At 46.6% G+C, this 12105-nt stretch overlaps 1 protein-coding gene across 3 annotated transcripts in view; it reads right to left on the reverse strand.

Moving 5' to 3' along the window:
• The window catches only part of PAPSS2 (3'-phosphoadenosine 5'-phosphosulfate synthase 2), a 30176-nt gene that overhangs the window by 6159 nt on the left and 11912 nt on the right, over positions 1 to 12105 (reverse strand). For 2 of the 3 annotated variants that reach the window (XM_068687868.1, XM_068687867.1), the window contains exons 2-9: positions 10511 to 10616; positions 5965 to 6200; positions 5161 to 5299; positions 4767 to 4885; positions 4535 to 4648; positions 3518 to 3629; positions 1980 to 2000; positions 427 to 632 (exon numbers count right to left, since the gene is read on the reverse strand). In XM_068687868.1, the coding sequence (XP_068543969.1) occupies positions 427 to 632; positions 1980 to 2000; positions 3518 to 3629; positions 4535 to 4648; positions 4767 to 4885; positions 5161 to 5299; positions 5965 to 6200; positions 10511 to 10616 (1053 nt within the window). The remainder of the gene's footprint in view (positions 1 to 426; positions 633 to 1979; positions 2001 to 3517; positions 3630 to 4534; positions 4649 to 4766; positions 4886 to 5160; positions 5300 to 5964; positions 6201 to 10510; positions 10617 to 12105) is intronic. The other variant, XM_068687869.1, reaches the window with a different exon arrangement.

The following is a 12105-nucleotide window of genomic DNA, read 5'->3' on the forward strand; positions in this document are numbered from 1 at the left end:
ACGAGCCAGGGATTTGCAGCGTCAATATTTGGCAGAATCACTGACATCATCATGCCCTCAAGAGCAGGAAAACCTAAGGAAAATCTAAGTTGCTGAGCATGTTAAAAACATTTGAATGTTGGTACACTCGTGAAAATAAATGAATGAGAGGAGCAGTACGCTTGTTTTCCCTTTCTACCATTTGTTATCTGACTGATGCTCTTGCTAAGCAGCAAGTGCAGGGTTAACAGTTGCTTGTAAGCCTGAAAATTCAGTCCTCCTGCACGCTTGAGAAGTGATGGTTCTCAATGAGGAGCGGGGCTTGGAGAGCTGACAGGACACCCAACACCATGGAAACCTCAGAGGAGTTTGGTTCTCCAGCCCCCCGTGGCACATTGCTAATCCTGGCCAGGTTTTTGACAATAGGAGGGACAGGGACAAACCTACTTTGACATGTGGGTGCTTGGCACAGGTGGTGCCCCAGATGCGGGCACAGCGCTCCTCCTTCCTGTGCTCAAAGTACTCGGGGTTCTTCAGGATCGCCACCTTGCGCCCCTCGTAGCTGAGTGCCAGTGCTCCGCAGCCCTCCAGCCGCTGCTTGTCCTCCGTGGAAACTGGCAGCACAATGGGGATGGTCAGGTTGATAACGCCGTCTGGCAAGAGAAGGGTGGATGTTAGCATCCTCCAAAGACCTAGAGCACCAGCACTGCTCAAAGTGTCCCCACACTACTTCAGATGGACTATGGGAGGGGGATGGGAGAGGCTGGAGGGGGCACTGAGTAAACAGAGGCTTTCAGAGGCTGAAAACAGGAAGCCAGGTTTTCCACGATTAGTTCACCATCAGTCATGTGAATTTATTCACTATCCAATTTTTGTTTTGTGCTGCTAATGAATACCAATGTTAGTGGAATAAAAAAGCTCCTTATCTTAGTGCCAGCAATGTCTCAAAGACACCTGGAATATTTATTTATTTTCTGGACTCTTTCTCTCCCAGGAAGATTTTTCTTTTTCAGTTGGCTTGTTTTGAAGTCTCTTTGAAAAATTTAAACATACATGATACATACAGTCTGGCTATAACCCGTCTCCTCTTCCAGGACAAAATCTCCATTAAGACCACTCCAGCGTGGTTTTGCCTGGTGGCATCTCTCACAACCGTGAAAAATCACTGCACTGCCCTATTTGCACGTCTCTTGAATCAACTCTTCCAACAGGGAAAACATCATAATGTTCTGTCTTTTTTTTTTCCTTGTTGTCTCTGTACTGTTACCCCTCTTAGTTTATCTTTGCAGCCCATTTTTGATCTATTCTTTGTATATACAGTGAATCCATGTTTGCATGTGTGGTTTCAAATCTCCGTGTTGTCTCTAAATGCCTTGAAGTCGATTTTATCCTCCCCCCCTTCTCACTTCCCCACTAAGGTCTTGCCACTCAGATATGCCAGTATTAATACATAAGAAACCATCTTTCCCATGGGCTGCCATTCATAAACAAGAGCAAATAAATCACTGATTCATTTTGTTCTGATCTGACTGAAATCATTTTGGACCCTTGAGAGTCTTAATTCGAGGATTTTGCCTATGATGTAGATTTTGTTTAATCTTTATTAAAATTTTCCATTTAATTCATGACTTGGTATCATCTGCCAGACAGAAATTTTCAAGCAACTTCATGAATAATCAGATACCTGTAACCAGTCACATGTGAATCAATCAGTATCAACTTTATATATTTAAGAAATATTAACCAGTGATCAGTCAATAAAGTCAACGTGGAAAAGTCAGCATGGCATTTTCAAATAAAAAATCACTCCAGTGAAAATTACTAGGATTTTTGTGCAGAGTGGTCAATAGGACATGGGGTATACATGCCATTTTGTAAACAGCGGAATCATAAATGGGATGTGGGTGTGTTAGTGTTAATAATTTAAAGAGCAAAAAAATCTGAGCAAAAAATCTAATTGTAGTGATTTCCATATAACCTGAGGACAGTTAAATACATACCAGCTACAGAGGGATTCTTTCCTGGGAGAATACAAACACAATTAAGATAATTAACACTCACAGGCACCAGTTATGGTTTCCAGAATCAAAGCAGCTTGGTTGAAACCTCCAGCAAACACCGTGTGTCGGCGGGCAGGGCAGGGCAGCGCGCTCCCTCACAAACATGGCCTTTGCCAGCCAGCCCAACAGTGCTCATCAGCCACACACACCCAAAGGGATGCGCAGCATCGGTGCTGTCTCTCCATCTATTTTTAACACCGCTCTTGTTCTATCAGTATGCCAATGTGGGATTTACTCCTCAGTGTGTGAAAAATGCCTGTTTGTCAACCACAAGAGAGGAGGACAGACTCATGCTGATGCTGGGCCACTGAACCAGATCACAGATGTCCCTCGCACAGCTTGCTCCTGCTGGGCTGCCTAAAACATCACCTACACCCCCTGGGTAAGAAAAACTGGGCCACAAACTTTAGAAAGACCGGCATGGAAGCTCTTGGGCAAGGCATGCCCAATCCCACCACCCACAGCCTCTGAGCAGCAGAGCTCTGGAGCAGCACAGTCATTCTGGGGGCACCTCTGGGACCTCGTCAAGTGTGCAAGGGGCAGCTTGAAGACCACAGCTCCAGGTCTGACAATAAAGGAAATGTACTTTTGAATGCTGTTTACACAGCGTTTAGGCTACCGAATGCCTGAAAGTTGAAGAACACTACAGACGCCCACATGCAGACACTGTTCCAGCCAACATGGCAGTCCTGAACTAAACCCTGTTTGCACTTGAGGTGCAGTGCCTGAATCCCAGTGCCAGCAGTAAATTACTGCCCTGCATGACCAAGGCAGGACCAGGGTCCTCTAGAAGGAGGACAAGACTCCCTACAATGAGTCCTTCACCAAGATCCCAAGCCCTGAGGCCAGAGAGCCATACTGGATCTACAGAACTCAACGCATGCACCCATTCACTGTGTGCATGGCAATGGCATCTCCATCTGAGACATGGGACACATGTATCAACTACCCCAAACTGCCTGAGCATTATTTGCCTCTTCTAGGGATGAAAAAACTCTTATTAAGTTGCTAATCAGTAGCTAAATCTGATTTATTTCAAGCTATAGTAATGGGGAAGGGGGAAAATAGGAAAAATGAAAGAGAAATCAGCCCCTGGCCCTGTTTCCAAGGATCAGCTACCCTCTCCTCTCATCTGAAATTCAGCCTGGCAGCCTTCCCTGGCAGAACCATGCAGGGTTAAGAGGTTTTATGTATATATATATAATGGCAGCCAAGACCTTTGAACAGCATGATATGGGATTTCTAGTGTGTGACATGGGGCCCTGGCTACAGCACTGTGAACTCTGTCACCTTTTGTACTCTTTGGCACATTTCAGAGCACAGCTTCTCAGCTCCGGCACTCCTTTACGAGGGCTTGCATGTAGCACTTCAGAGGAAAGGGGGCTTAAAACACAGCTGAGCATCAAGCTGTTCCACATGAGTGCCTGCTAAAGCACCACAGTGCGAGTGTCAGGTCTCCCAAAGCGTAGGATTCGTACCGTTCAGCAGGGTGCCGAAATGGATCACTTGCAGGTACTCTGCCTCGCGCATGAAGCCCTTCAGTGGCGTGGCCCAGCCTTCACTCAGCACTTGCACCCACTGCAGATCCAGCTGCAAAACAAACCCAGAGGGCACTCCTGTCACCAGCTCTCACTGCTCTTCCTTTCCTTCTGCTGCAAGAGCAGTCTCACCATTTAGTGTAAAATGGAGAACATTCATTAAGGGGAAAAAAGTGGTATTAGGGGCCAATGTGATGATCGTTTTGTTTTGTTTTTTAAAGCTAGATCTGTATTCTTCCATAGCACAACCATGTGTGGGGCTGTCCTAATACTATCAATGAAGTTGATGGCCCTGGCATGCTACAGGACAGAGCAGAGAGACACAACAGGATGAAGTGTCTGAGGATGAGGACTACACTTCATTTCGTCATAAAACATAGCCATGAAAGGACACAGCAATCTGAGGAATCACAAAATCAACACAAAAGTGATTAGAGGACTGGAACTCATCTCCTGTGAAGACAGGCTGAGGGAGCTGGTGTTGTTCAGCCTGGAGAAGAGAAGGCTCCGGGGTGACCATACAGTGGCCTTTAGTACCTAGAGGAGGCTACAGGAAAGCAGGGGAAGGACTCTTTGTCACAGGATGTGGTGATAGGACAAGAGGGAATGGCTTTAAGCTAAAAGAGGGTAGGTTTAAATTACATATAAGGAAGAAATTCTTCACTATGAAGGTGGTGAGGCACTGGCACAGGCTGCCCAGAGAAGCTGTGGCTGCCCCATCCCTGGAGGTGTTCAAGACCAGGTTGGATGGGGCTTTGGAGCAACCTGGTCTGATGAGAGGTGTCCCTGTGCATGGCAGGGTGTTGGAACTGGATGGGCTTTAAGGTCCCTTCCAACCAAACCAGTCTGCGATTCTATGAACAGAGCACCATTTAGCCACATCCTTGTCTATGCTTCTGCACTTCAAAAAGCAAACCAATGACTGATTCATAGTGCAGCATTCAAATGAGATGTTACCTTCGTGATCTCTACGGATGGTAGCATGTCTGCTTCAGCTCGGACACTATCAAGTTTATTTTCGGGTACAAACAGCTCAAGAACATCCTTAATCGATGCGCGGGGCACAATGTTCTGAAAGAGAGAGAGAGACAGCACTCCTAACACTGCTTTTTAAATGCACACCAGTAAGTCAGTATGTGAAGTCAGATTTATGAGCTGCCAGTGGTAGGGGTAAAAACAAATGACCTACTTGTGTCTGCAGGAGCTCCACAACCTGCTGAATGCATTCAGACACTGATGCAACGTTTGTTTTCAACACTAGTTCAGGAGATTCAGGCTTCTCATAGTCTGAGTCAATCCCTGTGAATCCTATGGACAATTAAACCCAAACCAAATTTATTTAATGTAATACTCCATGCTCTAGAGTTAACACCACTATACAAACAACTAGCAAGCATTCAAGCTGTACTGAGTACTAGAAGTGTTGCTTGTTGTAGTAAGATTAGGAAAATACGATACCCTTGTGTACTACAAAGAGCCTTTACTAACCCACCTCCAGAGATCTTCTATGTGCAAAGCTGCAAAGATAAGCTATCTGACACTTTGTTAAGCAAAAGGCAAATTAAGAGCTCATTCTTGCATACCTTTGATCTCTCCAGCTCTTGCCTTTTTGTACAGTCCCTTTACATCTCTGCTTTCACAAATATTTAGAGGAGCATCTACAAAGATTTCGAAGAAAGGAAGCCCAGCTGCCTCATGAATTTTCCGTGCATTTTGACGATCCTGTTTCAAGAAAGTTGGGAAACCGTATGTGTCTGCATCGCAACAAATACTTTCCTACTAAATGACATTCCTTGGAATTTTACACAGGTAAATTCATCTTTGGTACAGATTTATTAAATTTAAACCAATTCTAATTAAAGGTTTATATCTCTTTTCCCACTTTTTCTTTAAAGATACGTTAGAAGACCTCTTCATTAAGTGGGATAGCAGAACCTGATGATGTGAATCAGTCCTGTGTTTTAAAAAAAAAAAAAAAGGCAACTATTCAACAATTTAAATTAGCTTGATACTGGCAGATATTTGGCATTCTCAGGAAGGATAAAAACACAATCAAGCTTCTTCAAATAAAGTACTGATACCACGAAGACGGGCTATTTTTTATGCCTCTTTTCTGCCTCCGAACAAGTTAAGAGTAGGAGCTTTTATAATAAGATTTCAAAAATCACTTAACTTTTAACCAATTCTGAAAGCAGAAATGATACGTCCAGCAGCACTCCAGAAACTACTACTGATCATTTATAGCTCTGTATGCTGGTGGCATTGCACAAAAGCGTGAAGAAGCTAAAGGAACATCTGATGGCATATACATAAACGTCTCTTTCCTAGGAACATTCATGAGATCAAGGCCATCCAGAAGAGAGCAGCATATGATGCAGAGAGTTTACCTTTGAAAAAGGAGAAATGAAACTCGTTATGCAGACGAGCCCAGCATCAGCAAACAACCTGGCCACCTCTGCAATGCGGCGGATGTTCTCCTCACGGTCTCCAGCTGAGAAACCCAGGTTTTTATTCAAGCCATGTCGAACATTATCACCATCCAGGGAATAGCAGGGGATGCCATGAGAGACCAAGTACTCTTCCAGAGCAAAGCCGATGGTTGTCTTACCAGCCCCAGAAAGGCCTGTTGGAGACAGAAAAGTGAGGTTCAGGTTTGAGTTCAAAAGAATGAAAATGACTCCATAACCTAATTCTTCCTGAGATGCTGGCAACATCCTCCTGTCTGGACCTGCTTTAGCAAAAATGAGGTAGGGAGGTTGGAGTAACCTTTTCAGTGTATTGTTACTGCCACAGGACCCTGGTCAAACCTTCTTACTCCAGGGGTGGTATTAATGCTATGCGAAATGCTGTTAGACCCTCCCATCTGGGCGGGTTCAGCCCAGCTGTGTTGCAGAAGTACATCCAGCTGGGCCACGGTGGAACAAGCAGGTGTCAGGAAGAGGAGGAAGCTTTAAAGGATGCTGTTGCCTCTATGTCTTTCAGTATCTTCCTCCTCCTCTTCCCCCTCTGGACAGCCAACCGCTCTCCTGGAGTGGTCCAAGGAGAGATTCTTGCCACAAGTGCATGCAGTGGGATGGGCTCCAACAGCAGCAACAGCCCCTGCGCATCCACAGACACCTCCACTTACACAAGAACAGAAGCCACAGATCTGTAACAGCAGAACAGGATGGCTCTGCATCTCCTGGAGTCAGGTCAGCAACCAGAAAGTCACCAATCCTAAGTGAGGTGGCTGTTTCTCACCCCATCTCCATCCACTCACACAGTGAACTTGCTACTGCCTGTGTAGCAGAGCGGCAAGAAGATCTGGGGCACCAAAACCGCTCCTTTCACTTGGGTGGGGATGCACGTGTAGAAAGCTCCTTGAGATGGAAGAGGATCTCAGCTTAGGAAAGAGAACACCTCCAAACACAATGCCTGCCTCAGGAAACCCTTCGCCTCGGAAAATATCCTGAGGAGACAACATCACCTGCCTGCCTGTTTATTTATATACCCCAAATGAGATCCAGGCAAGGTGGACTTTCAGTAGATGCAGAACGGTCATGCTTGTGCTAGAGAGGAAATGTGGCTGGGTGTGCTGCTGCTTGTGCCTTTGGTTTGTGTAGTACAATGGCCTGAGGGCCTTCCTCAGCAATGCAGGACACTCAGGTGTCCTTCTGCTTCATCTATGTAGTCCATGTAACATCCTTCCATACCGTCTCTTAAAAGTCAGTTGTTGGGAAGTTAGGAGGCCACTGCGTATGTCACAGAGTCATAGGTTGGAAGGGACCTCAAAGACCATCTGGTTCCAAGCCCCTGCCATAGGCAGGGACACCACCCACTAGATCAGGTTGCTCAGGGCCTCATCTAACCTGGCCTAAAACACCTCCAGGGGTGGGGTATCCACAGCCTCTCTGGGCAACCTGTGGCAGTGCCTCACCACCCTCTGAGGGAAGAATTTCCTCCCAACCTCTAATCTAAATCTCCCCTCTTTTAGTTTAAAACCATTCCCCCTCATCCTGTCATTATCTGCCCAAGCAAAAAGTTGCTCTCCACCTTTTTTATAAGCCTCCTTTACGTACTGAAAAGCTGCAATGAGGTCACCCCGAAGCCTTCTGATCTTTTGCCTCAGAACCCCAGCTCTCTCAGCCTTTCTTCGTAGGAGAGCTGTTCCAGCCCTCTGATCATCTTCATGGCCCTCCTCTGGACCCACCTCCTTCTTGTACTGGGGGCCCCAAATGTGGATGCAGGACTCCAAGTGGGGCATCATGAGGGCAGAGCAGAGGGGGACAATCACCTCCCTTATCTACTGGCCACTCCTCTGGTGTATGCTGGGATACAGTCCAGGATGTAGTTGGCCTTTGGGCTGCAAGCATGCACTGCTGGCTCACATCAAGCTTTTTGTCCTCTAAAACTCCCAACTCTTCCTCTACTGGGCTGCTCTCAATTAGTTCTTCTCCCAGTCTGTCCTCCTGTCCAGGATTTCCCCGACCCAGGTGCAGCACCCTGCACTTGGACTTGTTGAACCTCATTCAGTTCACGTGGGCCCACTCCTCAAGCTTGTTCAGGTCCCTTTGGATGGCATCCCTTCCTTCTGTTGTATCAACTGCACCACTCAGCCGGGTGTCATCTGCAAACTTGCTGAGGGTGCACTTGATTCCATCGTCTATGTCATTGATACAGATGTTAAACAGCACTGGTCCCAGGACAGACCCCTGGGAGACACCACTTGTCACAGGCCTCCACCTGGACACAGAGCCATTGACCACCACTCTCTGGGTGTGACCTTCAAGCCAACTCCTTATCCACTGAATGGTCCACCCATCAAATCCATCTCTCTCCAATTTGGAGATCACGTTGTCATGTGGGACCATGTCAAAAGCCTTACAGAAGGCCAGGTAGATGCCATCAGTCGGTCTTCCCTTGTCAACTGATGCAGTCACTCCACGACAGAATGCCACCAGATTGTTCAGGCACAATTTGCCCTTGGTGAAGCCATGCTGGCTGTCTTGGATCACCTCTTTGTCTTACATGTGCCTTGACATTGCTTCCAGGCAGATCTTGTCCTCATCTTCCCAGGCACAGAGGTGAGGATCACCAGTCTGTAGTTCCCTGGGTCCTCCTTTCTACCCTTTTTAAAAATGGGAGTGATGTTTCCCTTTTTTTCAGTTACCAGGGATTTCACCTGACTACCAGGATTTTCAAGCATGATGGAGAGAGGCTTGGCAACTCCATCAGGCAATTCCTTCATGGCCTTGGGATGCATGGCAGCAGGCCCCATAGACTGTTTGTACTTGTTTAGTTTCATCAGGTGGTCTCGAGCTTTCTCTTCACTTACAGTGGGGGAGGGACTTTGCTCCCCCAGCTCCCATCTACACATTCAGGGAAATGAGAGACTTGGGAAGCCTGACTGACAGTGAAGACTGAGGTGAAGAAATTGCTGAGTACCTCAGCCTTCTCAGTGTCTGTCACTACCAATCCTCACTCTCCTTGGCCTTTCTCTTTTGAGCAATGTACCTACAGAATCCTTTCCTGTTATTCTTTGCATCCCTTGCCAAGCTCAGTTCCATCTGTGCCTTGGCTTTCCTAATACCATCCCTGCACATCTGGGCAGCATCCCTGTACTATTCCCAGGCCACATGTCCCTGCTTCCACTATCTGTGTGTTTCCTTCTTCAGCTTCAATTTGACCATCAGGTCCTTACTCAGCCATCCCGGTTGTCTGCCCTCCCTGCCTGCTTTCTTACGTAGGGAGATGGCGAGTTCTTATGCTCAAAGAGGCTCCAGCTCTGTTCAGCTCCTTTGTCCCTGAGGACAGTGTTCCAGGGAATCTCATACCCCAGGTCTTTAAATAGCTTGAAGCTCTTTGGAAGTTCAGGGTCCTGACTTTGCTCTTCATCAGGCCCATATTCCCCAAGATCACAAAAGAGTAGTCATCAGCCAAAGAAGTTCAAAGCTTTTGTATGCAGGAGCTTGGAGTGACAGTTGAAAGAAGGAAATTGCCTTGGAGAATTATTTCTGGCTTCAGAAATGATGTTAAAACAGATAAGATGCTGGCCTTCTTGAGATTAAAGAGGAAAACAAAATAGAGATGTGTTTTAATCCAACATCTAACACATAAATTGATAATGAAGGCAAATCAGAATGGCTTTACAAACCCTTCCACTCATGTCTTGCATCATCATCTGGCAGCCAAAGAAAATACAAGTATTTAACAAGCAAAGAAAAAAAATGGAAAGTAGCAAAAAAAGTCATGTAATTATCAGCAGAGCATAATAAATGCTGTTGCCATTTTTAGAAGTCCCTAGTCCTCAAATACTGAGTTGGTTTTTCAAAGCAGAAGAGAAAGGCAACACACCAGAAGGTGCACAGAATGAGAAATAACATGAAAACTGCGATGGCAGCACAATAACTTTCAGCACAACTCACTGTCTGGGTGTATTTCCTTTCCAGACAAGGAGACCGCCTTATTTTGCTGCTCACAAGGTCATTTTAAGCACAGTAAACCTGAGTGCCCCCACAAACTTTCCATTGACCCAGAATGGAAATCTGTGTGTGCTGTTCCAGACGATCCTGGGTGTGTTTCACTGCCAGGGGCTGCCCGGGTTTGAGCCAAGACTTCTTCAGCCACACGCTTTGGGACAAGTGTGACCCATAGGGCTTTTTATGTGTTCAATCAAGGGAGCCAGGAAATGGAGGCCCCAGTAACAGCTGTGAAATTTATAACAACGTTAGTTAGGGGCAGCAGCTGCCAGGGAGAACATCTTGCATTACAAACACCATACAGCAACGTTTCCTTGCTTCCTACTCGAAATTGTTTTGCAACTCCCAGCTCACAAGGAACACTGGTGTTTCCCACAGATCCCAAAACCCCACCTCCAAGCTGTCCTCCTTATCCCCTTCATTCATGCAAGCAGCTGTCACATGAAGCGAGACATTCGCGCCCAGATGAAAATACCTGTTAGCCAAACCGTGCAGCCTCGGAATCCACCCCTGGTACCGACAACTTGTCCTCTCTTACTCCTGCTGACATGGTGCGCTTGGTAAACCACATTGGTTGATCCCTAATGGAAACAGAGCAGAACAGAGCTTTTGTTACCGTGCTGCACTCTGTATGTGAGAAAATTTCAGCCAGGACCCAAGAGAGATGCAAGTTCATTCAAAAATCTACACAAGCCATCGCGGCGAACACTGGCAATTTCATTGTATGGGAAAACACTACAACCAAAATAGGAAAACAGGAAGAAAACAAGGGAAAACAGTGAGCTTTTAAGCCACTGGCATAAGTTATGCCTGTCCAAGTCCAGGTGTGGGCTGCAGCCAGAATGAGTGACATGGCAGGGCTGAACTGGGCGAGCCTGTCCCCTCCAGCAGGGCTTTGCTCCTCCTCACCGCTGCCACGATGCGGTCAGGTCCCACAAAACCAAGCGCACTGCCTGCAGAGCCTCAGGCAGCTGCGATAATTGTGAGGGTTACGTTTCCAGCCGCGCCAGCAAAAGGGAAAGTCCCAGCAGAAGCTGGCATGGAAACATTCTCTCCTCAGCCACAATCTGCATCTGAACTGCAGGTTCATCCCTTCCGTACTGTCGGTGCAGCAGGGGACCCAGGCTTTCTCATAACGTACATCATCCCATGGAAATATTTCTACGTCTCAAGTCACAGCAGGGAAGCCATCACATCTTATATGCCTGAGATTTTTTTCAACAAGCAAAAAGGAATGGAGGAATGGGAGAGAAAAACTTTTACAATTGTCTGCAAAAGAGCCTTTTTTTTTTTCCTGTGCTTTCTGGGCCATTAATTAATATGATGCAGCAAAGGCATGAGCGTTCATTGGAGGCTTGGTATTTTGTATGCACCAGAGGGCTGTGCCTGCACAGAAATCTGGGTGACAATTACTCTGTAACAAAAGAGAAAGAACACCCTCCTTGCCTCTTCTCTCTTCAGTATTAGCCCTTTCAGAGAGGCTAGCATCCTAGCAGAGGTCAAGCTCCCACCACAGAGATGTATCAAATATACTCAGAATGTCATGCTCAATTTCAATTCCAGTTTAGCTAAAAACTCCAAAAATAGCCTCTTTCTATGCCTGCAAACAAGAGGTGAAATTTTCCAGTTGCAATTGCTTGTGGGCATGCTGAACAGATACCAGGTCCAAAACAGCTTAATATAACAGGTTCCCTTTTCATTGCTGCTCTCAGCAGAGTAGGTCCCTGATGCTGCTTCCCCTTCCCATGGCCATTTCAGTGGATAAAAATAAATTATTTGGGTGTTTCCTGAGTTGATCTTCTGCAGGTTGAAGTCCTACTCCTTTTTCCTTCTTTGCAAGCAGCTCATCCAAGCTCAAGGGACAAAGGACGCTGCTGGCATCTCCCTTGACAAGAACACCCGTGTGCTTCTGCAGTGACGTACCCGTGCCAAATCACGTTCTGCTGCAACAAGCCTCCCTCCTCCACCAGCAGGGTGCTCTTACCAGCATCACCTCACCTCTTGCCACGTGAGTACAGTGCAAAGAAAGAGCCTGCTATGTACCCAGGCAGGTAAGATGCTGTCTGAGAC

This window comes from Anas acuta, chromosome 7, assembly GCF_963932015.1.
Source record: "Anas acuta chromosome 7, bAnaAcu1.1, whole genome shotgun sequence".
NCBI lineage: Eukaryota > Metazoa > Chordata > Aves > Anseriformes > Anatidae > Anas > Anas acuta.